The sequence below is a fragment of the Salminus brasiliensis genome, chromosome 13, assembly GCF_030463535.1.
Source record: "Salminus brasiliensis chromosome 13, fSalBra1.hap2, whole genome shotgun sequence".
NCBI classification, from domain to species: Eukaryota; Metazoa; Chordata; class Actinopteri; order Characiformes; family Bryconidae; genus Salminus; species Salminus brasiliensis.
The window spans coordinates 20736150-20762898 of record NC_132890.1 but is presented as its reverse complement, the minus strand read 5'-3'; the positions used below and the strand labels follow the sequence as shown (position 1 = coordinate 20762898).

Genomic DNA, 26749 nt, shown 5'->3' with positions numbered 1-26749 from the left:
CCACACAAAGCCGTCGTTGTTCAGAGCAATGTGGACACAGTCTGAAACTGCATTGGCTCGGCTCCACCTCATGTCCACCCCTTTGATTTGTGAAGAGACTGAGGTTCTGCCAGACTTTTATCAAAGCAGAAAAATGTGGGTTTGGCCCAAGTGCTGTGCCAAAGGCCACTGAAAGGTGGATTAGCGCTGCTATCGCTGTAATTGGACAGTGAGGAGGATGTGGGTTGGAGGAGGATGAATATGTTGCATTCTTTGTAGAACAGATGCAGAGATCCTAGTAAAATCACTGACTCTCTGTTATAGATGGAGACATGTTTGATAAAATTCATATATGTATGTGTTTAAGGACAACCTTGTATCTCCAAAGTGAAGAAAAATCCTTCCTAACTTTTAATAGAACTCAGCAATCTAAGGGATAAAACTGAAACTCAAACAGAACGTGATAAACCAAATGCTGAAAACAACAAACCTGGGACTGGGAGGAGCAGGGAGTGACGGGATTGAGCCGTGATATAAAGAAATCAGAACGAGGGAAGGGGATAAAAGTAAACCGCAGCTTGTGAAACAACAGGGAGAACTAAACAGCCACAAGCCGTGCTTGGGCGATACTAAGGGGAAACTAGAACTGAGAACTAGAGCAACGCTCTACGTGAACAAAGGGGTAACTGGAGAACCAGCTGCCTGAACGAGATAACAGGGCAGACCCAACCTGAGACTGCCGTGGAACTGCCTCCTGAGCTTGAGCCGCCAGGGAGCATGAACTGGAAACAACGTAGACGGAACTGCCTCGAGAACCAGACGTGCAGACAGCTTGACCAAGACAAGATGCCAGCTAACAGGAACACACAAACACTTAGGGATTAATTTAACGGCAGTAACTGGCTGGGGCGAGGCTCCTTAAATGCTCCCAGTCCCAGGTGCAACCCATGAACACGGAATCAACATAAATGAGGTGGAAGTCCTTATATGGGCCTGTGGACGGCGACCCGGGATCGCCCCGGGGGAGGGCGCAATAACGAGGGCCTGACAGTTGAGCTGTTGTTGCTCCTGGATGCTTTTATTTAGGGATAATAGCACTTTCAGTTGGCTGGGGCAGCTCTTGCAGAGCAGAATTTTTTTAAATTAACTTCTGGAGAAGGAGCCATCTAATAACAGTGCTACGTTGAACATCTCTAAATTCTTCAGTGCCACCTATTCTACTGTCAGTGTGTGTCTTTGGAGACTGCATGACTATGCTTGATTTTATACACCTCTTAGCGAGTTTCAATAAGTAATAGGAGGCCATATATTGAGATTCAATAAGTAAACTTTTGGCCACATATTGTATCTACTGTATATGCACTCAGTATAAAATGGAGACACTTTGTTGAACTGTTTGAGCTACATGCTTTAGGTTTTATCCTTTTTATCTGTGAGTCAAACCAGTGTGAGTGCATTTCTTTTTCACAGAAACCCGTGTGTGTGAAGTCAGGCCGCAGGTTTGTGGGCCGGGTCGGTGTGTCGATGTTGCCGGAGGGAGACACACATGTGTGTGTAATCCTGGATTCATCTTTAATGCTCAAGCTGGACACTGTCAAGGTGTGAAATCTTATTTGATTGTCTGCATTTTATATATTTTTTATATTTATAACTTCACAAGACTTTTATTTTGAAATTAAATAGGGTGATGAGTTAAATGCAGTAAAAATGGCTAAGCACTGTATACACACTGATCAGCCATAACATTAAAACCACTTCCTTAATATTATACACAGTGTTTAAGAAAGTAAAAGTGAGGTTTTGGCTTTTTTCAGGAGAATCTATATGTGCACAATTATTGGGCAACTATTATTGTGCAGAATTATTACGCAGCTACATGAAAAACACACATTTTCCCATCTCACTTTTACAAATTTTCATCTGTTCAAGTTAGAATTATAAGCAAACAACTCAAAACTTGCCAACAAACATTTCTGGCATATAAAAAAAATCTGTGACCGATATGGCCACCCTTCTTTTCAGTAACAGTAATAAGCCTTCCATTCATGGAAGTTTCTTGATCTGTTGACGATTAACATTTTGTGCAACAGCAACCACAGCCTCCCAGACACTGTTCAGAGAGATGTACTCTTTTCCTTCACTGTAAATCTCCTGTTTAAGAATTGCCCACAAGTTCTCAATTGGGTTTTCAATTCAGGTGAGGAAGGGGGCCATGTCATACGTTTTTCATCTTTAATGCCTTTACATGGCTAGCTATGCAGAGGAGTACTTCGATGCATGTGGTGGAACAATGTCCTGCATAAAACTAACTGTCTTTTTGAAAGATGCAGACGTCTTCCTGTACCACTGCTAAGAGAAAGTGTCTTCTAAACTGGCTGTAGTCTTGGGAGTTGATTTTGAGCCCATCTTCAACCCGAAAAGGTCCAACTAGCTCATCTTTAATAATACCAGCCCATACCAGTACCCCACCTCCACCTTGCTGGCATCTGACTTGAATTTGAGCTCTGTGCCCGTTACTGACCATCCATCTGGTCCGTCAAGAATCACTCTCATTTCATCAGTCCATAAAACCTTTGAAAAATCTTCAGATATTTCCTGGACCAGTCTAGACACTTCAGCTTATGTGTCTTGTTCAGTGGTGGTCGGGTTTCCTTACCTTGGCCATGTCTCTGAGCACTGAACATCTTGTACTTCTTGGTACTCCAGGTAGGTTGCAGTTCTGAAATATGACAGAACTGGAAGATAATGGGTTCCTGGTAGCTTTACACTTAATTCTTCTCAAATCCTTGCCAGTTCATTGGCATCTTTTTTTCTCAACACGTTTCTTGTGACCCTGTTGACTATTTGCAACAAAACTTTTGATGGTTCTGTAATCACGCCCCAATATCTTAGCAATTTCAAGAGTGCTGCATTCCTCTGAGAGACTTTTGTTCATTTTTGACTTTTTTCCGAGTCAGTTAAATCTCTATCTTTGCCCATTTTGCCTAAAGAAAAAAGCTCCGTAATAGTTGTGCACACCTTGATATAGGGTGTTGACCTCCTTAGGCCACACCCTCCCTCATTACACAGACACACATCACCTGCTATGCTTAAATCCATTAAGCATTTAAGTTTATCCAGCTTGGAATGATAATATGGACAAAATACTCACTTGCCTAATAATTGTGCACACAGTGTATAGGTCAGCTGATATTATGGAGTGTGCTGACCACTGCATACCAGGAACACCCCATAAAACCTGCCTGATATTTCGGAAATGTTTTGACCCAGTTGTCTAGCCAACACAGTTTGGTTCTTATCGAAGTGTATCCTTCTTTCTTCTTCCAACATGTCCTGTTCAAGAACTGATTGTTCACTTGCTGCCTAATACTAGTATATCCTCCTCTTGACAGGTGCCATAGGATCCGTCATATAACAAAGCCTGAGTGTAGTTCGTTTCCACGTTCTATATTCTGTGTTTGAAAGACAAAGGCAGCTGTGGGCTCTTGGCTGCTGCACTGATTGTGGTTCTGGGTGCTGCCTTTCAGAGTTTTGCATTCTTTCAGTTTTATTATTTCTTCCCATGGACCTTCCAAAGCTCCTGCGGGTCAAAGTTCAGAGAGTGGCTCTTGGCTGTGCTTTACATCGCCCGGCCAGTTAATGCTCTACAGGGCAGTCGACTTGACCCCTTGGGTCACGGGAGCCGGATGTATAGATGCTCTTTTGTTGTCTGGGGCAGATGTAAGAACAGTTCTAAGCTTTGTGCTTTTTGTGATCTTTGTGAAGAGATTGGGCACGGTGAGCTGAGGGCTTTACCATTAACCCTCCTCCCCATGCTCGCTCTGAAACATCCCCTCTTACGTTTCATTTCATTATTTCTGACTCGTGACTCACTGAAACAAGCAGACATAGCAGATTGTACACTTTTATTCCATCCTGATTCAGTGTCTGCTAATAGAAGAGGAGATACTTTATGACTCTTATTCTGATCAAACTGACTCAAACCTGTTTATACAGAATACAAATGCCCTTGTTAAATGATGTACATTAATCAGCCATAACATTAACACCACTGGCAGCTGAAGTGAATAACGTTGACGATCGAGTTTCCAGTGGCACCTGTCAAGGGGTGGATATAATAGGCAGAAAGTGAGCAGTCAGTTCTTGAAGGTGACGTGTTAAAAGCAGGAAAAATGGCCAAGCATAAGAATCTGAGCCACTTTCACAACAATCAAACTGTGATGACTAGATGGCTGGGTCCGAACCTCTCCAAAAATACCAGGCAAGTCTTGTAAAGTATTCCCGGTATGCAATGGTCAGTGCCTACCAAAAGTGCTCCAAGAAAAGAAAACCAGTGAACTGACAACAGGGTCAGGGGTACCCAAGGCTCACTGATGCTCATTGAGGTCCCACCTCACAACTTACAGGACTTAAAGGATCTGCTGCGTCAAAGACCAAACGTCTTGGTGCCAGATACCACATTACACCTTCAGAGGTTTTGTGGAGTCCATGTCTAGATGAGTTAAAGCTGTTTTGGCTGATTGGGGTCTGTTGATTATATAGCAATACAACAGTAGCTCAATGCTGGGGACATTTTCCATAGCTCTGATGATTATTTTAAGATTTTTTATATCAGAGCAGAGCCCCAGCAGCTTCTTTTAATGTTGCAGAGCAGATGGAAGTAAAGTGAGGTGTGTGTTTTACTGTGTGTTTTCAGACAAAAACGAGTGTGTGTTGACTCCAAGGCCGTGTTTGGGGGGTCAGTGTGAGAACACTGTGGGAAGCTATCGCTGTGTGTGTCCACCAGGCTACCAGAGCAATGCCCAGCTAAACCAGTGCTCAGGTCAGAGCACACAACAACAACAGCAATAATAATAATAATACTATACTTATACAGCTCATCATTTATATACCACACTGTACACTGACTTTATTCTGGTTGCCTTACAAAAAATGCATAATTCAGTGTTCACCCATTTAGCCTACAGCAGTGTAGCCCCACCCATTCAGCCTACAGCAGTGTAGCCCCACCCATTCAGCCTATAGCAGTTTTGTCCCATCTATTGAACCTACGGCAGTGTAGCCCGACCCATTCAGCCTACAGCAGCTTTGTCCTACCCATTGAGCCCACAGCAGTGTAGCCCCACCATTCAGCTTACAGCAGTTTAGCTCCATACATTCAGCTTCAGCAGTTTAACCCCACCCATTCAGCCTACAGCAGTTTAGCTCCATACATTTAGCCTACAGCAATGTAGCCCCATCCATTCAGCCTACAGCAGTTTAGCTCCAACCATTCAGCCTACAGCAGTTTAGCTCCAACCATTCAGCCTACAGCAGTTTAGCTCCATACATTCAGCCTACAGCAGTGTTGCCTCACCCATTCAGCCTACAGCATTTTAGCCCCACCCATTCAACCTACAACATTTTAGCCCCACCCATTCAGCCTTCAGCAGCTTCACACCAAAGACTTTCCTTTTTAAAATACAGCTCTAAGTGTTTCACAAACGAAGAGCAAATAACAGATCCTCCAGTGACCTCAACGACCAGCAATATTGTGAATAATCACTCTGCTTGATCTTTCAGATATCGACGAGTGCCATCAAGTACCCAGCCCCTGCAGTAATGGCCACTGTGAGAACACACTTGGCAGTTTCCGGTGTGTGTGCAGGACAGGATACAGGCTACAGGATAACACCTGCACAGGTAATTCCACACTCCACATGACCTCAGACATTTGAGGACAACTGAATTAGATCAATTCAGAGTAAATTAGTGCTGTAACTATGCATTAGGATGTGCTGAAAATATTGTGTTCATGTTTTATTAACTACATAGGCTGTGTTTACTACTGCTTAGTTAACATAAACACAAACTGTATCATTTGGACAAGGGTGGCCAAATTGTTCATGTTAATGTGAGTGACAATCTTAGGTGCATTGTTCCTCACAGTAGTGAATACACAGTAAAATGCAGAATATAAACACATTAACATACACTATTGTACTGATCCAAATATACAAGCATATGTTCTGACAGTTCTTAAACATTGCTATTAATGAATAGACATATTTAACTGCATGTAAATAAGTTGGTTCTTGTGACATCAGGCTGATTTTGCACCTACATTGCCATATATGGACTATATTTGACTTGTGTGTTTTGTAACTTCTGCTATTTTAATGTCTACAGTCTAATAATAATGTATTTATAATGTTTAAAGTTAGAGTTTTTTTTTTGTGAACGTGGTCCTTTAAAATGATCAGTTACTTTAAACCGACAAAGAAAACATGATTGAATTTGCATTTTGAAAAGCTACGTTTTGACAGACAGTGTATTTGTAACCAATTTTCACATCTAAACTCCAGATAAGTTACTGTGGTGTGTGTTTTTCAGACATAGATGAATGTGATGACCCGCTCCGCTGTCCCGGTCAGGAGTGTGTGAACTCCCAGGGTTCGTACCACTGTGTGTCCTGCAGACCAGGCTTTGGCCTCCTCAATGGACAGTGCTCAGGTAACACCGTCTCAGTTCATGCATGTAGGCCGACCCATTCAGCCTACAGCAGTTTAGCCCGACCCATTCAGCCTACAGCAGTTTAGCTCCAATCATTCAGCCTACAGCAGTTTAGCTCCAATCATTCAGCCTACAGCAGTTTAGCTCCAATCATTCAGCCTACAGCATTTTAGCCCCACCCATTCAGCCTACAGCAGTTTAGCCCCACCCACTCAACCTACAGGAGTGTAACCCCACCCATTCAGCCTACAGCAGCTTAGCCTGACCCATTCAGTCTGCAGCAGTTCAGCTCACCCATTCAGTCTGCAACAGTGTAGCCCTGCCCATTCAGCCTACAACAGGGTAGCTCCACCCATTCAGCCTACAGCAGTTTTGGCCCACCCATTCAGTCTGTAGCAGTTCAGTCCCAGCCATTCAGCCTACAGCAGTTTAGCCCCACTCATTTAGCATAAAGCAGTTTAGTCTGGCCCACTCTGTCTACAGCATTCACTGCATTTCTAAAAAAATGTCTGTTCTTGGTTAATAAACCCACATAAATGCTGGGAAACAATAAAATATAATAATAATGTAAGACATGGACCTTTCAATTATATCATCATTTATAATAACAGAGTTGCCCAATATTAACGTAAACCTGGAGCTGAGGACTGTGTGTGTGTTTGTGTGTGTGTTTTCTTTTGGTTCACACAGATATCGATGAGTGCCGACAGAGTCCGTCACCCTGCTCCAACGGCCGCTGTGAGAACACTCCTGGCAGCTACAGATGTGTGTGTCGTGTGGGGTACAGGACACAGGGCAACACCTGCACAGGTATTATACTGCTGTCTTTATACACCACTGTATATAAACCCTGTTACACACATCAAAAGCACTAAACATCAGAACATGACGTGCATTTGAATTTATGTCAGTTCATTTCAGATGTATTTATGTTATCAAAATTAGTGTAAGTCCTTTTCGAACCAATTGAACTTGGTGATTAATCTCGTTAATTATGTCGTTAACACATTAACTGTGTGTTTTTGTATGTGTGTGTGTGTGTGTGTGTTTCAGATGTGAATGAGTGTGCGGATCCTCTGCAGTGTCCAGGTCAGGAGTGTGTGAACACTCAGGGTTCATACAGGTGTGTGTCCTGCAGACATGGGTTTGCACTTGTCAGCGGACGATGTGCAGGTAATAAATGTCCTCACTGTTCCTACTATTGATTTATTGAGCGGCTCCAGAAGGTTCTTTTACTGCAGCGGCACATTAGATACATGTGAATTGTTCTTTTTTTTTGGGCAGAATAGTAACAATACACATTTGTTTTTGAATATGTTTAGGTAAATTGTCAGATATTTGTTTGTTATGCTAGATTTTATAGTGCCTGTAAATTCCTGTAACTAGAAATGGTGTGCTGACTTGGCCAGCTCTCTTTCTAAAAAGAGATTTTAATCTCAAGGGACCTCCTGGTTAAATAAATGTTAAAATTAAATATTAAAACTTAAATAATCTTCAATAGCAACACGCATAAATAAGAAATATATACATAAATTCGTGACAAGAATGTACATTTCAGCGCTGCTGAAAGTCCCATACTGTCTTTTAACTTACCAAAGCTTCTTAACTTCCTGTAAGCGATCATGATCTACAGTTGGTAGCTTTGCTGTGCTACATACAAAGTGGTTTGGAACAGTGAATGTGAGGTGTTTAACCTCATGAAACTGTACCAAATGTTACAATAAAAATGGTGGTGGTAGTATCATGTTACTTGGGGTTTGGGAACTGGTACATTGGATGGTACAGTGGATAAAACTTTAAGAATACCACAGAATTCTACAGTATAACCTCAAACCTCTAACACTTACGGTCTCGCCAATGTCCTGTCCTCAGATCCATGTGAGCTGTGCTAGATACCTCAGGTCAGTGCTAGATAAACCAACATATTTAATTGAACTCAAGCCAGCAATTTCTCTAAGGAGAGTGGTTAAATATTCAACCACAGTTCTGACTTGTTAAACTTGCTAAAGGACGTTTTGGTGATCTGCTGGTGAGCAATATAGAGGTGAATGGGGTGTTGTGTAATTATTAGGTGTGCTGTATGCATATTTTGACTTCATATAACTGCCCAGCAGCTTTATGGTTGTAGTTCTGAGGTGTGTTGCTGTGTTGTTTTCGCTCTCAGATGTTGATGAGTGTCGCCAGGTTCCTGCATCCTGCTCTAACGGCCGCTGTGAGAACACCCCTGGCAGCTACAGGTGTGTGTGCAGAACTGGCTACAAGCTTCAGGGAAACACATGTACAGGTAAACATCATCATACTCTGTATTTTGTTGATTGATATAAATGTTTGCTATTTATTATTGTGTTTATGTGTTTGTGTATGTGTGTGTGTGTTTCAGATGTGAATGAATGTGAAGACCCTCAGCAGTGTCCTGGTCAGGAGTGTGTGAACACACTGGGGTCATACAGATGTGCGTCATGCAGATCAGGATACGCCTTTAGGAACGGACAGTGTGCAGGTATACAGGGCTACTGAGTGTCAAATAAGCAGCTGTGCTGCCTCACCTAACTTTCTGACATCAAAACAAATAAGACACACAAAGGACGATATTCCCCCCATATAGTGTTGCACTCTTTAGGCTCCACATACATTTGGAGTGTTATTAATACTCACCCTAATGAGAGATTGTAGCTCCACCTCAGTGTATATCACAATACCTACATTTAGAGTGTTAGTAATATTCACCTTAATGAGAGACTGTAGCTCCACCTCAGTGTATATCACAATACCTACATTTAGAGTGTTATTAATATTCACCCTAATGAGAGACTGTAGCTCCACCTCAGTGTATATCACAATACTTACATTTAGAGTGGTATTAATATTCACCCTAATGAGAGACTGTAGCTCCACCTCAGTGTATATCACAATACCTACATTTAGAGTGTTATTAATATTCACCCTAATGAGAGACTGTAGCTTCACCTCAGTGTATATCACAATACCTACATTTAGAGTGTTATTAATATTCCCCCTACAATGTAAGGATTGCCTTTTGTGTGTAAGCTATGACTCTGAGTGTGTGTTTGTGATGGGGTGTTGTTTGTTGTTAGATGTGAACGAGTGTATTCAGAGCCCCTCTCTCTGCTCTAATGGTGGCTGTGAGAACACTCTGGGCAGCTACAGGTGTGTGTGTCGGCCCGGATTCAGACTGGAGGAGAACACCTGCATAGGTAGACACTGTATAAAATATAAACTAAGCAGTAATTTCTGCCAAATGTGGAAAAAAGTATGAATTGGATTTTTTACCAAACAAATCACTTAAATAACGTGCCATTGTCTCTCCTTTGCTCAGATGTGGATGAGTGTGAAAATGGGCTGCAGTGTCCCGGGCAGCAGTGTGTGAACTCAGTCGGCTCTTTCAACTGTGTGTCCTGCAAGCTGGGCTTTGAGGTTGTAAATGGCCAATGCAAAGGTAATACTACTACTACTACTAATAATAGTAATAATAACAATACTAGAATTGAATTAACCACCTTCCTGGGTACCGAATGACAACACAAGTATTAAAATCAGATTAATAAAAGAAAGATTAAAAAAGAAACTAACATTCACTAAACCAAAATTACAAAAAACAAACTGATAGGATGCAAGATATAGATTTAAATTATGATGAAGGAGACAGCGTATATGTAGGCCAGAGATCAATAATAAGTGAGCTTACATGACTTCAGTAAATTATTTTAGTATTATCAGATATTTTGTCAGGTATGCACTGTTAACAAAACCCATTGACCCTGTTTACATCTGGTCATTTAATGCATTTTAAGTGTAAAGATTATCCTCCTACAACCCAGACTTTTGCTTGGTGTGCTTTGTAATTTCTCCTAGCCATTTGGGATTAGTAGGACCTAACAAGTATAAAAATTTAACTTTCTTTGTACAGTAAGTCGTCTTTGCAAAAAACTATGTCCTCAGGTCAACAGGTCTATCTTACTGTGTGATAAAATAAAGAAACAATTGTGAAACAAATTATGAAACCATGAACATAAGGATACAAAAGCAAAAGCTCAAACAATGTAATGTCAAGCCCTAAACATGGCTTTACAATTGTGCAAATATTCTTATTGCAAAGTTATGAGTAAATAGCTGACAAATAAATGTTTTCAGAGTAAAAAAAATACAATATTTGCTTCTGAAATGTAGCAAAGCAAAGGTGTAAGGTATGATAAAGTAAAATGAAATAATTAGAAAATGTGTACTTTATTACAGTACATCACATATGAAACTAAAATTGCACAGAATCTCTTGGCTATCTACAATTGCATTGAGCAATTGTTCTGTTTTTGACATTGAAACTCCCCCTGTAATTATAAAATAAAGCAATAACTAATACTTAATATAGGTCCAATGTCCTCAAACGAGTGTAGCTTTTTATTATTGCTCAGATTTGTCATAAATGCATGCCATATGAAGCCAGAGATGTTATCGTACATAAATGATATAATATTTGATGGGAATTTTTACCTGGCCCATGTTTCTGTCTGAACTGGCTGTAAAAACCTTTGATTAGGATTCCTGCCATTTTGTTTTCAATCAGTCGAGTGTAATTTTGTCATATGACCACCAGATGGTATTGGCAGTGTCTCCATATGAGGCCAAAGGGTCAAAGTTTAAAAAAAATTAAGTATCATGGTGCAGAGAAGCAGAAATAGAAATGCACCTGGAATACTAACTGTCCACTAACTACTACTAGTGATAAAACCTCACCATGAATAGTGACTCAGGTGCATGTGTGTCTGTGTGGGTGTGTGTGTCTTTTCAGACATAGACGAGTGTAGCCAGACTTCTGCCTGCTCTAATGGCCGCTGTGAAAACACTCCTGGCAGCTACCGGTGTGTGTGTCGTCTGGGATTTAAACTGCAGGGAAATACTTGCACAGGTAAGAGCACACACACCCACACGTTTCAATAAAGAATCAGGTAAACAATGACTGTTCATAAAAATGAGATAATCACTATTACGTCAGTTACATTTAGACATTTAGTGTCCAACTGATATTAATCTACTGATTTTTAGGAAGACATTTTCAAAATGTCTGATAACAAACTATGTCAATTGTAATATGAATTGTCACAATACCAGACCTTTGATTCCAATACCAAGTGTGGTATCTCAATGATTCATTGAGATATCATTGCAAGAAGGTAACCCCTTGAACCACAGACTTTGAAGGCCTATTAGTTGACCACTGTGAATTATCCAGTATCCACTACAAATGTCTCAGTAATTACTATGACTTTTTGAGTGTCTGCTATGAATCATTCAGTAACTATTATTCATTATTGGGTATCTACAATGAATTATTGAAGAATTACTATGAGTTATTTAGTATCTATTATGAATTAATCAGCATCTACTATGAAGTATTTAGTATCCACTGTAAATTATGCAGTATGTACTCTTAATTGTTTAGTAGTAACTACTTTAGTAACTACTAATTATACTACTGACTACTAGCTACTAATTGAATATCCACTATAAATAATTCAGAATCTGCTATGAATACAAATATGTAACTAATATGTAACCTTCATATTTAACTTCATATTTAATTATTTGAGGGCTGAGGACTTGGGGCATGGGCTCACATACAGACCTTTAGAAATGTATATAATATAACTATTCCAAATATTGATATATTGTCTGGAAATCAGTAGATTGTTTGTTTTGTACAGACATTGATGAGTGTGAGGACCCTCTACAGTGTCCTGGTCAGCAGTGTGTGAACTCCATGGGCTCGTATGAGTGTGTGCGCTGCAGAGATGGACACAGCCTGCAGAACGGGCAGTGTGCAGGTATTCTGGACCCAACAGTGTCACATACCTTAAAACTGTAGCATCCGCCATTGTGACAGGAACCACAAAAGCAGGTCTATTAGAACAGGGTTTCTTAACCACAAGTGAGCTATGACACATCCTCTAGTGGTAGCCCTGTCCTCATGAACCAGCATTATTAGAGATGCACACCGACCAGCTAACACATCACCTTTAAGAACTGACCGTTTACTTGCTGATCATCAATTGTATTCACTTCACCTGGCAGTGGTTTTAATGTTATGGCTGGTTCAGTACATGTTAACTATAGGGTCAGTCCTTCCACAGAGAGAGAACAGAGAGACTCAGTGTGTTTCAGTCTCGCTGTTTCTTCTCTCTTTCTCTACTCCTTCTTCTCCAGCTGCAGATGCTGTGGTCAGACCCGACTCTCAGACACATATTTGGCTACAATTAGCTTCTTCCTCCTGAAGGTACTATTTCAGGCAGGCAGAACCAAGATGGACTGGCCCAGAGTGTGTGTGTGTGTGTATATTTATGAGATCTCCAGCACATCTGTTTCTCAAGCATCTTGAGTGCTGGCAAGCAGTATCAGTTTCAGTATGACCAACTTTTGAGAAGCACAATGTTGTCATTTTAATGTGACCTAATGTCTCTGGATAATAACAATTCAGAATTGAGAGCAGAACGAATGTAAAAGCTACAACTTTCCCTCACTGGCATGGTTAACTGTACCAGATTGGGGGGGGGGGGTGCTATAACAATCACTAACCAGTCTGGCAAATCCAAACACACACAGTTCTTTAGTGTTTGAAGCAGACCAGCTCTCCAATCTAAACACTACAAACATCTAGATTTCTGCATTCAAATAAATGTGATCAGTGCAAAGAGGCTGACGTGTCAAACACTGTACATTTATTTACACCAGGTAGAACAGCGAATATCAGCCCCATCAAATTTTATTAACCTTATATCTACAGTATGCTTCCGACCCACCAGTGTCTAAATCATCTTTTGTAAATGTATACTAGGGGAGGGGGTCTATCATTGTTAACTTTTGCAGTCTTAGTTACAGTAACAGTGTGTGAAACTACCTCCACCATGTTTATAAGCTGTACTTTAGCCTGGCTAGCTCTTACTGTGAGTTGTTGACCTGCTACTCTATTAAAAATAATATAGGCATGAATTCTCTGACATTTACAGACAACTCGGTCAAGAAACACCTACTATGAAAGCACACACAGTTGTAGTACAGAAACAGCTTTCAGGGAGGATCTGGAGAAATATCTATCTCACTGGTGGGAAAATCGGTACATGGTGTTGCTGTGAGAACATAAGAGATGGACGTGCGTGTATGCTACTTATATTCTATGGTCCTTTTTGTATTTACAAACTAAACCTAATTGCACATGTATCCCCTTAACACAGAAAGGCTTATTGCACACTAAGGTGTATTACTCAGTAACTACACAGACTTCTGTACAAACTGGTGGGGCTCTTCTTTGGTCCTCCAGCATGCCGTATGCTTTTTAAGGGGCCAACAGTGTAGACTATATAGCAAAGTAACATGGATAACTAGACACCTAAAGGTTGAAAAGACTGAACAGGTCGTGTTTGATTAAGACGAGCTACAATGTGGGTTCTATCAAATAATGATTAAATATACAAGCTAGTGCTCATTGGTTGGGCTTATGCAAATACACAATAAAACAGACAAATGTACTGAAGCTTTATGGGTCAAACGAAAACATTAAGACCGAACTTGTAAGTTCTACAAGATGCAGTAACGCAAGAGGGCAGCACTGAGCAGTGGTAATTTATCTGAGCTGTTTCTGGCTTCTGTTGTACTATACATACATATACTGGCATACAGTAAACAAAAAGGACAGTTGAATTGTTGGTCAGAGTTACTTATATGGCAATTAATCATCAGCTACAACGTGTTTGTGATCAGCAGAAAGCTACACACATTAGTAAATGTTGGGGCTAAATGAGCGTGAACACACTAACCTGCTGTTTTCTCTCCTCTCCTCAGACATTGATGAATGTGCAAGCTCTCTGACCTGTGGGCCGCTGAGTGTGTGTGTCAACACTGATGGCTCATACAGGTGTGAGTGTTCTGCAGGTTATCGCGCCGCAGGGCCTGGGCGACAGTGCAGAGGTCAGACATACTTCAGGATTTTCTAACTTTAAACTAACCATATAAATCGACTGTACAGTGTATGTCCAAAAGTATTTGGACCGCTGTTCTACTGAGTGAGTTCAGCTGCTTTAAGGTGTTTGACACAGGTGTTTAAACACAGCTGTATCATCTCCGTAGAAGAGCACTGGCCAGTAGAATGGTAAGCTCTGGAGCAGCCGTGATCACATGACCCTAAAGTCACCATGTCCGATGCCTTAAGCCTCCAGCATTGGGCTGTAGACCAGTGGAGCTGTTTTCTGTGGAGTGATAGAGCTCCATCCATAACCTTTTGGGTTGAGTTGGAGTGGCAGAACTACCCTGCTGAAAAAAAAACAAAGTTCAAGCTCCTGTCCTGCATAGCCTATGTTTTCATTTAAGTTTGATGGTTAGGCTGGTCTACCAGCATGATAAAACTGTTTGACCATGCTGGTCCACTAACTTGACGACTAGCTTGGTCAAGTTGGTCATTCTGAACCATAAAACTTAAGAACTCAAGAACTAAGCCAGTTAACCAGTTTAACCATTTTGCATACCAGTATAGAGAATGTTTTTTCCCTGAATGACCAGATTTTCAGCAACCTTGACCATGAAATACCAGTTTAGACCATCTAGAGCTGGTCTTGAGCTGAATTATCTAGCAGGGTAATTGTCTATCATCAGTAGCTGACCTCACTGATGCACTATTGAGGCTGAATGCCATTGGTTTCCTCCACACAGTAATATTTAATTACTGTCCTTTATTTCATAAAAACATTGTACATGTGTATATGTACATTGAAGTACATATACATGTATATACTCTACTAACACCAGGGGTTTTTAATAAAGTGGCCAATAGTTGTTTAGCCTACTAAACCCAGGGGGTTCTAATAAAATGGACAGTACATTTAGAGCCTACTAACACCAGGGGTTTCTAATAAAGTGTCCAGTAAGTGTATAGCCTACTAAGGCCAGAAGTGCCTAATACACTACTAACACCAGGGGTTTCTAATAAATTGGGCTGGGTATGTGACCGTGTCTTTGTGCTCTTGGGTCCACAGACATTAACGAGTGTTTGGAGGGTGATTTCTGCTTCCCTAAAGGAGAGTGTCTGAACACGGATGGCTCGTACATGTGCGTGTGTGCGCAGGGCTACCAAACCAGCAACAACAGGACCTCCTGCCAAGGTACTATGTGTGAATTGTGTCTTTGCATGTAGTGTAGCTCCCCCCAAAATATTGTTTTATAATTTTTTTATTAAAAAATTGTATTTCATATGTATGTGAGAATGTGTGTTTATGGGCCACTGTTGTAAAACTGCTGCAAACCCTGTCAATAAATATTTGCAGTGATGAACTGTGACTTTTAGAGCTGTGCTTCAGTTTATGTCAAATCCACGTGCACCATAGTGCTAATTTCTGCTAGTGCTACTATAAGATTGTTAGCACAAAGCAAGACAACATCGAGGCACTCGGACAGCAAGGCACTTTCAGACCTTGATCTGAAGCTTGGACATTTATATTTCAGTTGTATAATTATAATTATAATTGTATAATTATATTATATACAAAAATAATGATACATATGGATCAAGTGTTATTTGATTCTGCCCGTCTGAAAGAGAGCTGCAATTATGCTGAAATGCTGTTATACTGGAGTACTGAGGCCTTTTTGAAGGTGTGATGTCATAGGTTTGTGTGTGTGTGTTCTCTCATACCCAGATGTGGATGAGTGTGCTCGTGAGGGGGTGTGTCAAGATGGACACTGTGCCAACACTGACGGCTCATTTCTGTGCCACTGCAAGTCTGGATTCACCTCCAACCCTGAAAAAACAGCCTGCCTGGGTAACACACAACCCCGAAGAACCCACAATTTCAGAATTTTACACAACAATTTCAGTTCAGTTCAACTCAATCCAGATAGGTTTGTTTAGGTTCAGTTCAATTATTGTTCAGTAAATCAAATCAAATTTATATTAAATTTGTATAGTGCTTTTTACAACTGGTGTTGTCAGCAGCTTTACAGAATCAGTGAAAAGTAAAAAGCAAGAAATCAACAACATAAGAAGACATGAAAACAAAGACACCCTTCAAATCAGTGCATTTAAGTTCAGTTCAGTTCAAATCAGAGAATTTAGATTCAGTTTAATGTAGTTCTGTTCAAATCAGTGCATTTAGATTTAGTTCAGTTCAAATCAGTGCATTTAGGTTCAGTTTAATTTAGTTCAGTTCAAATAAGTGCATTTAGGTTTAGCTCAATTCAGTTCAGTGCAGTTCAATTTAGTTCATTTAAATTGAATATGATTCAGTTCAGTGCAGTAGACAACATAATAAAATATAATAATTTTCTCACAATTATCTTGGTGTGTTTTGTGTGTGTGTTAGATGTGGACGAGTGTGTGGACACTGAGGGTGCAGTGTGTGGTTCGCTGCGCTGCGAGAACACCATTGGCTCCTTCCACTGCCTCATCTCCTGCCAGCCCGGATACAGCACAACCGCTACGGGAGAGTGTGTGGGTAAGCTAAAGCTTTACTAAAGGGTGGTGTTCACAAGACTCCTACCTAAGCCTTTTAGACAAATGTGAATGAAGCCCCAGGGAATATATCTGTTTTCTCTCTCTCTGGGTGAGGAAGTAGTCCAAACATGAACAGCTTAAACATATTAAACTATAGGTTTATTATTCATTTATTATTATTATTATTATTATTATTATTATTATTATTTGTCCATTATTATATTATTAGCCCTAATGCAGGACCCTTTATGAATTACATTACATTTTGTAGAGACAAACAAGGTTCTGTTTTAGAGTTTGTGAAACCGATTCTAATTGTGGCAGAAATGTAGTTGTGCGAGGGAAGAACTAAAGTGTTAAGTTTTATATCAAACTAATCTTCTGTCAGCTCTTGTATTCACAAGTCCTCCTCCTGGCCTTGAAAAAAAGGGTTGTTGGGTTATCAGCATGTTTGGCCTTAGGTTTGCTTTAGGTTGCCGTGTTTTCAGCAGTAGAATGAATGTATTCTTAAGACCATTTGGTTTAATTTTCTACCATCTGAAATCAAATGAATTAAATCTCCTTGGCCCTGTGGTTCATTTATTAGGCACCTCAAATATAGCGCATCCTGCAAATGTATTGTTTTTACTTTCACCTGTACCATTGAGTGAATTGCGTGCGATCAAAACAGCACAGTGTTTCTGTTGATGTACACTTGGCACCCATGCATAAATATGTACAAAGTAAACAAAAGCAACACAGTTATCACATTGTTAGAGCTAACTGGAGGAACAGTATTATATTTCATTAAATGTAATATAATTTTTCCATTATTATTCAGTTCACTTTACTTCAGTTCTGTTCTATTTAATTCAACTCAATTTATTTCAGATCATTTCAGTTCACTTCAATTCAGCTCAATTCATATCAGTGCATTGTGGTTCAGTTCTGTTTAATTCAGATCAGTCAAATTGAAATCAGTGGCTTGTGGTTCAGTTCAGATTAAGTGAGTTCAGTGTAAACCAGTGAAGTTTAGTTCATTGCAATTCAGATTAGTGCAGTTCACCTCAGTTTAATTTAGTTCAATTTAAATTCAGTGAATTTCATTTTAAACATCTAAAGGAAAACATTTTATTGCCACAACTAAAAAAAAATAAAAGGTCTCCTTCTATTAGAAAACATCCCTGATTGGTCTGAAACTTAGCCCTGCTAGGTCAAAGAGTTGCCCTACAGCAGTTTAGGGTTGGGGATTTATTCCAATATTTTAACATCATTTTCAGGTTGCGACCTTGATCTTGTAATCTTGCATAGTTGACCTTAGGTTTCCAGCTATCAGTGTATTCATATGACCATTTGGTTTGATTTTCCACCGTGTGAAATGAAATGTATTACGTTTTTTGCGTTGCGGTTGATTAAGTAGGCACCTCATAACGAACCCTGCATATATATCTTCACCTGCAATTGTATCTCAATTTGATGTAAGCTTAATACTGCTTGGTAAGGCCCATGTATGCTGTTATATTGAACATACACAATTAACTGTGCTGACTCTGACTGTGCTTGAGCATCTCATATTGATTAAACCTGCACTTGCTGATCTGCCTTATGCAGCAGCTTGTGGTCTTAAAACAATCCTACATAATAGAAATACAGGGGAACTCAATTAACTCAGCTTTACAGTGTCATTGTTGTGTTATGTATGTTAACTGAAGCAGAAGTCATGACTGAAGTAAAGGTTATGACTAATGGATTTTCCTTATTGTGTGTTCTGCTCTGTCTGTGTCAGATATTAATGAATGTGCTAATGAGACGGTGTGTGGAGAACACGCTTACTGTCAGAACCTGATTGGGACGTATCAGTGTATCTGTGATCAGGGCTACGAGTCTACAGGAGATGGGCGATCTTGTGTGGGTAAGTCACATACACACATACACACACAAAACACACAAATACCTACGTGTCTAGAGCTTTAGTACGGCAAGATTTTGCACGTTGACCCTGGCTTTCTTTTCCAAAAGTTTGTAGACACCTGCTCCTTTATAGTTTGCTATTGAAATCAATGGTAATAATATGGAGCTTGTTTTCACTTTGTCATAGTAAACAGCCTCTACTCCTCTGCAAAGACCCTATATTAGATTTTAGAACATTGCTTGCAAGGATTCAATAGCATTCATCTAGTTAGGTGCATTAGTGAGGTTAGGTATTGATATTGAATGATTCTTTATAGAACAAATATGCCACTCAACCTTATCCCACAGGTATTGGCTGAAGCAGCCATAGAGCATCCTGTAATATTGGCAATGTCTTTCTGTGGTGACCAAATGCCTGCATCAGTAATGTCTGAACACACTTATTAAAAGAAGTGTCTCGATATGTTTGTACATGTAGTGTGTATAGATTTTTATAAACATTGTAGAATATTAGTTTACATTCTATTGTTATACAGAGTAAATATGTGCAGAGTATTCAGTATACAATGTACTGTATGTTGTGTATTTGTGACTGGTGTAAATAAAGAAGTCTATGCAGTATATGGACAGTAGTCTGCTGGGTCTGGTAGGGAACAGACTAACACACTGTTACAGCTTTGAGTTGGTTTATATTTACCACTACATAAAATAAGCTGCTCAGACCGCTGACCGAATAGAGGTGATCCACTGGGCCAAACCACCAACCTATATGTTTACAAACATTCTGATGTGGTCAGTAAATAACATGTAAAGTAATTTCAGTAAATAACATGTATTAACCCTTTAAAGCCTGAATCATCACATAATTCCCAGAAAGGTATTTTTACTAGTGTCTTTTTGACCTTTTGATGAATTATTTAAAAAAGAAATGTAACATATTATAATAATAACACTTTACATATAGGACTTTTATTTTGTATCATATTTGATACACCAGGAATCTATTGCTCAGATCAAACTAGTGCTTTAACAAACTAAAGCATATGGAACTCAAAACTTGCCTTCAGTTTTATTCAGTCTGTAATCTGTATGTACTTTTATGGTGCATGCAGTGTACAGGTATACCACAAGGGGTAATTAATAATTAATTATTATTCATTTAATTTGTTATATATTAGTGTTGTTTTTTTTAGATCATACTTTATTATTGTTATATTATATTTTTCCCTTATTATTGATTATTAATTATTTCACAACACTGTTATTGCAGAGTTCCTAAAAATGATGCGCATCAAATAGTAGAGTTGTATACTTGCTGTGAAGGTTTATACTGATACAATCTCTCTCTTCACCTCTCTTTGATCACCCCCTTCCACCCCACGCACACATACACACTCCCTCTGCAGACATTAACGAGTGTGAGACAATGGTGGGAGTGTGTGGAGCAGCACGCTGCTGGAATGTGGAGGGCTCGTTCACGTGTGAATGTGAAGGTCAACAGGAGGAATTCAACCAACTCACTCTGCAGTGTGTGAAGAGAGACAGTCTAGGTAATACACACACACATTTGATTGTGTGTGTTTATCTCTTTATGGGGTTAAAACCTCTCAATATAATTAAAACAGGCTCGCCTACATGTACACAGGCATAAACACAGTAATATACCCTGGCAATACAGCATTTACACACACTTATGCACACAAATCAGACAGACATGATTTGTAGTTCAGTGCTGCCACCTACAGGCTTTCCCAAATGTATGTTGAGTGTAAAGTTTGTTTTGTTGTTGCTGGTTGTTGGGGTGTTAGATATGATGTTATTGCTAGGATGAGATTTAAAATTTTTTATTTATGTTAAGTAATGATGGTTATGGAAGAAATGTGCCCCAACCCACAATGCTGTGCCCAATGCTGTGTATGAGCCTGCGTAGCTGCAAACCAGTCAGAGTTAAATATTTACTTAAACATATTACAAAAACTAAAATATGCAATGTTGCATATGCAAAGATTATGGTGCATTTTATGTGCTACGTTTTGCTCAGTAAATACACACAAATGATAAAATGCTGAATTTGAAGCTTTAAATGGCCTATATATAATATCTGGACAAACACGTTTTCTCACTTTTCTAAAATAAAAAGGGTTTGGTGTTGTATATTATACATATCTCTATCCAGACCTTGTTTTAAACTCATGTTTTTTGTGTTGTCTCCAAATTCAACACAAAATTCAACTTTTAATCACTATTTCACCCGCTTCTGGCAGCATTCCTGAAGAATCTAAGCCCATTCCTCATAGGCAATGGCCTAGTTGGGTATTTGTGACTGAATGTTCCCAAGCACACCTCAAAGTCTGCCAAGGCTTGGTTTCAGAAGAAGTCCTGGCAGATTCTGGAGTGGTCGTCATAGTTGCCTGACTTGAACCCCACAGAAAATCTTGGATTTGAACAAGGACGTTGCAGCAGCAAACCTAAGAATATTAGTAAACTGGAGGCCACTGCCCATGAGGAACGGGCTAAGATTCCTCTGGAATGCTGCCAGAAGCTGCTGTCTGGCCTGGTGTTCTTCTGAGTACTAAACATGGTTGTCATGAAGGGGATGAATAATCCTGAGACTGCAGTTGTCATTAAAAGTGGCATTTTGTGTTGCATGTGGAGAAAGCTCTTGTTCTATTAGTTGAGATACTTAAATTGTTCTTATTTAATTGGTTTATTGTAAACAGCTGAAAGTTTGTAGGTTTCACTAATAAGCATAATTAGGGGGTTTAATCACTTTAAGTGAACTGTATATGTATTATGTGTGTTTGCAGTTGATTCAGGTGCATCAGTGCAGCGGGGGGTCTTCTCCACCCCCCCTCGCTCTGGCTCCTCGCTGCCTCCTGCTGTCCCAGGGGAGAAGAAAGAATGCTACTACAACCTCGAGCAGCAGGATTCATGCCAAATCCTCACTCACAACTCCAGCCTGCAGGAGTGCTGCTGCACTGCGGGACAGGGCTGGGGGTTGCGATGCCTATACCAGACCTGTCCTGAACATGGCACAGGTGAGGGATGTGCACACAAACACACACACACACACACACACACATACATACTGCATACAGTACCAGTCAAAAGTTCAGTCCCACTTGATTTTGTGTTTTCATAAAAGCTTAAAGACCATCTGAAGGTTTGTGCCTCTGAGGTTCAGAATGCCTCCTATTTGAAAACTTGACACCTGAAAATAATTGACTACATGTATTCAGTAAATAATTATAGTGTATTTGTTGTCAGTTGAAAACTAAAATCTTGTATTGAATATTTTTACAATATTATATAATATCTAAAAATATTATATATTATAAATATTAAAAATGTGCTTTATTTATTATTGAAGTAAATTACAATTATATAAAGTCATTGTCATGTCCCTGAGTTTTGCATTCCAAACAAACCCATATATTTACATTTTTAATGTTTAGTCATAATATTTTGTCAGTGACCTCATTTAAGTGTTATCGGTGAAGTGGAAAAAGTCCTCATTTGATGTTTTCAAATTAGCCCGTCCACTTGGCTCTGATTTAATGGAGTGTCTCTGAAATAAGGAGGAACTCTTCTATTAGTCTCTGTGTTTAAATAGAGCAAAGCAGGCCTATTTACTGTATATAGCACGCTTACACAAAGGCAATGTACAGTGCTTAACATCAGTATAAAAAACAATTAAAAAGCATTAAATTAAATACACTACAGTAAAAATATTGCTATGGTGTGAAGTTTACATACAGTGAGAGATGCTAGGCTAACAAACAATGGACACGAGGCTGGGAGCGGTCTAGAGAACCGTTTTCTAGTCCAATATCTGGTGGTGTGGTGGTCCTGGGTGCTGACTCGTGTGTGAAAACGCCCTTAGACTGTCACCTTTCTCATCTGATGTATCATCAGCTGCAGTCAATCTTGATCACTAACAGGAAGTTAAGAGGTCTTAGTCTTAAAAATCAAAGTGGGTGTATTTTTAGTTTTGACCCTGTGTTTATTTGTGAACCCCCTCCCCAAAAAAACGAATTACTGAAAGCCCATGATTCTTTTGTCCATGTTAAATGTATGTAAACTTCCCACCACAACAATACATACCTTTAGACAATCAGATTTCAGTGTTATGCATTAAATGCAGACAGAGTAAAGTGCAAACGCTGCTTTTAAGTTTTTAAAGTAAATGTTTTCTACCTCACTCAGCGGAATTTCAGGCTCTGTGTCCAAGTGGACGGGGGTATGTGACTTCCACAGTGGGAGCCTTCAGCTACAAGGGTAAAACACTGATACACATACACACACTCTTTAGCATGTAAATACAGTGTCATTGTTCCAACACAAAGGCCTTTGTGTGTCCTGCAGTAATTGCTGCTTGTTGTGGTTGTTCCCGTGTTACTGATCTCTGTATTGTGGCATCACTGTAGATGTGGACGAGTGTAAGCTATTTGACCCGGAGGTGTGTAAGGGCGGCGTGTGTGTAAACAACATCCCAGGATACTCCTGTTACTGCCCCAGTGGATACTACTACGACACCACCCTACTGACGTGCATCGGTCAGTCTAACGAGTCGAATGTGTTAAAAAGTACATTCAGAGCGCCTGACTTTGTGTTAACACACACTTATATGGCACTGAGCCCAGATTCAGTCAGTTAATCAAGGCATGTTTGGCATCTGACCTGTGCTTCTTTCCTTTATAACACAATGCTAGGCTAACGTGGCTAACAAACACTAGACATAGACTCATAGAATCACCAATCTCATTTCTTTAAACATACACCATCATTTGTTCAAGTTTCTTAATTGAACAGACTGGATATACTTCCTTTAAATATTTAATATAATATAATCTGTGCTAAGGTGAAAGTGGTTCCAGTTTCTCCAGTGTTGAGCTCTGTGGAGAGGTTTATGTTGTGTTCACACTGTGTTTTATCCACATCCATTTACCAAACTAATGAAGGTCTGGAGGAATTTTGAGAGATTGAGAGACAAATGCTTTTAGGCCTAAGTTGAGTAAATTAGCCCAATGAGTTGAGTAAATTGGCCCAGTGAGTTGAGTAAATTGGCCTAAATGAGTTCAGTAAATTGGCCCAAATGAGTTGAGTAAATTTGCCCAAAGAGTTGAGTAAATTGGCCCAATGAGTTGAGTAAATTGGCCTAAATGATTTCAGTAAATTGGCCCAAATGAGTTGAGTAAACTTGCCCAATGAGTTGAGTAAATTGGCCCAAATAAGTTGAGTAAGTTGGCCCAAATGAGTTGAGTAAATTGGCCTAGTGAGTTGGTTAAATTGGCCAAAATCTAAGATTTCTTAGCAATGTTCGTAATGTTAGCCCATCATCTCCTGTTGTAAACTAAAGAAGCTCATGTCTGAATGTCTGAATCTGGGGTCAGTTTTTTGCCAAACCGTAATAAAAATGAAACCATGTGGTTTCATTTAGAAGTCTATAATTTGTGTAAAAACCTTAGTCATTAGTAATAACCTAGTCAAAAAACACATAAGAAAGTCTATTAGAGATGACTGAACATCTCTTCATGCTTAAAAGAGATCGTATGATGTGTTAGATATGCAGTTAGCACCATGCTAATTGGTGTACATAGACTTCTGTTACGTGTTAGCTACGTCAGCCTTGTAGCTCCAGTGCTAAACTTCAGATACCAACACTGATTATGGAATTATCACTTTGAATGTTGTCTCTGTCCGTAGATAATGATGAGTGTGACAGTGAGGAGATGTGTACCGGTGGTGTGTGTGTCAACACGCTGGGTTCGTATTACTGCACTTGCGAGGCCCCTCTAGTGCTGGATGACACACAGCGCAACTGCGTCAACATTTCTGGCCATACTATGGGTAAGACACGCACACACTTACACTTCTTCAGATATTCACACTCTCTTTTTTTTACTGCTTTTTAGTTTGATACAGTGTTTTAAAGTTGTTTTAAAAGGAGAATTCCACCAAAAACTTGTGGTGGTGAATAAAACGAGCTGTAGGTCGCCATGACTACAACACAAATTTAGCCATTTTATTTAATATCCAACCCTCAGAAGAACATCATTTTAATGATATGTGATGTGAATTCTGTGAATTCTGTTACATCAGCTAGTGAGTGTTGGAGTCCATCCAACCCACCCGGAGAGAGAGAGGACAGTTAGACAGTAATGCTTTATGGGACTCCCGGTTGCTGACAGATCAGCAACCTCCAGCCAACATGAACGTGCTACGTTAATAGAAAAACACACTTTACAGGCTTTAACAGACCTGCCTCTCTCTCTCTTTCTCTCTCTCTTTTAGATGAGAACCTGTCGTTCTGTTGGCAGCATGTTACACCTGACCTGGTGTGTCAAAGCCTGCTGCGGGGGGTGCAGATGACATTCGTGGACTGCTGCTGTTTGTATGGAGAGGCGTGGGGGCTTCATTGCGCGCTGTGCCCACGGAGAGACGAGCGTAAGCACACATGCACACACACACCACCCCTGTGAATCTGCTTCTCTATTGTTCCTGGGCCAGCAATGTACAACAACATCGCCCATCAAAAGTTCTTCACTCTTACATCTCTAGTACAAACATTGTTTTTCATTGAATAAAAAGTTGTTCTTCTATGGCATCGCTCAAAGAAACCCTTGAAGCACCTTCATTTTAACGAGAGTATGTAATTGAGCTCTGCTCTGATTGGCTGTCCTGTTTTATGCCACATTCCGAAAGCAGGGCTCATAAGAAACACTCCCTATAACTTTAAATTAAATGGCCGAGCCTACATGACTATAGGCTAAAGCAGATTGTTTCTGCAGCTTAGGCCCCGCCCACATGTATTCATATATGTTAAGGCACAGTTTTTTCTCTGTGTTTTGATCTCCTGACCACATTTTTTTAGATAACTTCCTTTTTAGTGTAGAGCATTTTGTCCTCAACCTCTGTGAGGAGCTTCTTCCAGTGCCTGTGTGTGGGTTTCCTCCAGATTCTCTGGTTTCTTCACATGGTAGATGAATTGGCTTTGGGAACATATTCCTAGATGTGAGTGAATGGATGTGTGTAGTAACCCCTGATTTGAAGCTTTAGGTTAGCTCTGAAGGGCTGTTGTTTAAACACATTGTTGTTAGGAACATCTTTGTTGTTAGGAAATGAGCTTCAGCTTTGCACTTTTATTTCAAATTGCAAGGAAAACAAGTTTTTGGGTGATATGAGCCCTGTAATGCAAACCTAGAACCAAAACATGATCGGCGTTCAGTTGTCGTTCAGTACGTGTCCTCAAACTTTTGACAGACAGTGTAGTTCCTTGTGTTGACATAAGCATGCTCAGATTACCCACATAATCTGACACCAGTCGGAATCCGCTCAGTAGTGTGAACCCTTTAATTTGGCTGTGAACACAGAAGCATATTACAGTATGTGGGCCACCTCAACCGGAATTAGGTAACATTATGATTATGTTCTGTGGCCAATGAGTAGGAAGCACAAGGTGGGGTTTCTAATAATGTGGCCAGTGAGTGGAAGCACAAGGTAGGGGTTTCTAATAAAGTAGCAAGTGTGTGAAAGCACAACATAGGGGTTTCTAATAAAGTGGCCATTGAGTGGAAGCACAAGGTAGGGGTTTCTATTAAAACGTGGCCAATGAGTAGGAAGCACAAGGTGGAGTTTTTAATAAAGTGGCCAGTTCGTGGAAGCACAAGGTAGGGGGTTCTAATAAAGTGGTTAGTGAGTAGGAAGCACAAGATGGGGTTTCTAATAAAAAAAGTCGGCCAGTGAGAATGAAGCACAAGGGGGGTTTCTAATAAAGTGGCCAGTGCGTAGGAAGCACAAGGTAGGGGTTTCTAATAAAGTGGCCAGTGGGTAGGAAGCACAAGGTAAGGGTTTCTAATAAAGTGGCCAGTGGGTAGGAAGCACAAGGTAGGGGTT

The 26749-nt window shown here is 40.0% G+C and overlaps 1 protein-coding gene across 2 annotated transcripts in view; it reads left to right on the top strand.

The window, feature by feature from the left end:
• Window positions 1–26749, top strand: part of ltbp4 (latent transforming growth factor beta binding protein 4) — an 85349-nt gene that overhangs the window by 52747 nt on the left and 5853 nt on the right. For both annotated transcript variants that reach the window (XM_072695307.1, XM_072695305.1), the window contains 23 exons: window positions 1450–1578; window positions 4676–4801; window positions 5542–5661; window positions 6352–6471; window positions 7162–7281; window positions 7525–7644; window positions 8636–8755; window positions 8852–8971; window positions 9567–9686; window positions 9809–9928; window positions 11279–11395; window positions 12192–12311; window positions 14323–14448; window positions 15510–15635; window positions 16170–16292; window positions 16833–16964; window positions 18729–18854; window positions 20260–20403; window positions 21661–21891; window positions 23060–23131; window positions 23281–23409; window positions 24560–24703; window positions 25148–25300. In XM_072695307.1, coding sequence (XP_072551408.1) covers window positions 1450–1578; window positions 4676–4801; window positions 5542–5661; window positions 6352–6471; window positions 7162–7281; window positions 7525–7644; window positions 8636–8755; window positions 8852–8971; window positions 9567–9686; window positions 9809–9928; window positions 11279–11395; window positions 12192–12311; window positions 14323–14448; window positions 15510–15635; window positions 16170–16292; window positions 16833–16964; window positions 18729–18854; window positions 20260–20403; window positions 21661–21891; window positions 23060–23131; window positions 23281–23409; window positions 24560–24703; window positions 25148–25300 — 2958 coding nt within the window. The remainder of the gene's footprint in view (window positions 1–1449; window positions 1579–4675; window positions 4802–5541; window positions 5662–6351; window positions 6472–7161; window positions 7282–7524; window positions 7645–8635; window positions 8756–8851; window positions 8972–9566; window positions 9687–9808; window positions 9929–11278; window positions 11396–12191; window positions 12312–14322; window positions 14449–15509; window positions 15636–16169; window positions 16293–16832; window positions 16965–18728; window positions 18855–20259; window positions 20404–21660; window positions 21892–23059; window positions 23132–23280; window positions 23410–24559; window positions 24704–25147; window positions 25301–26749) is intronic.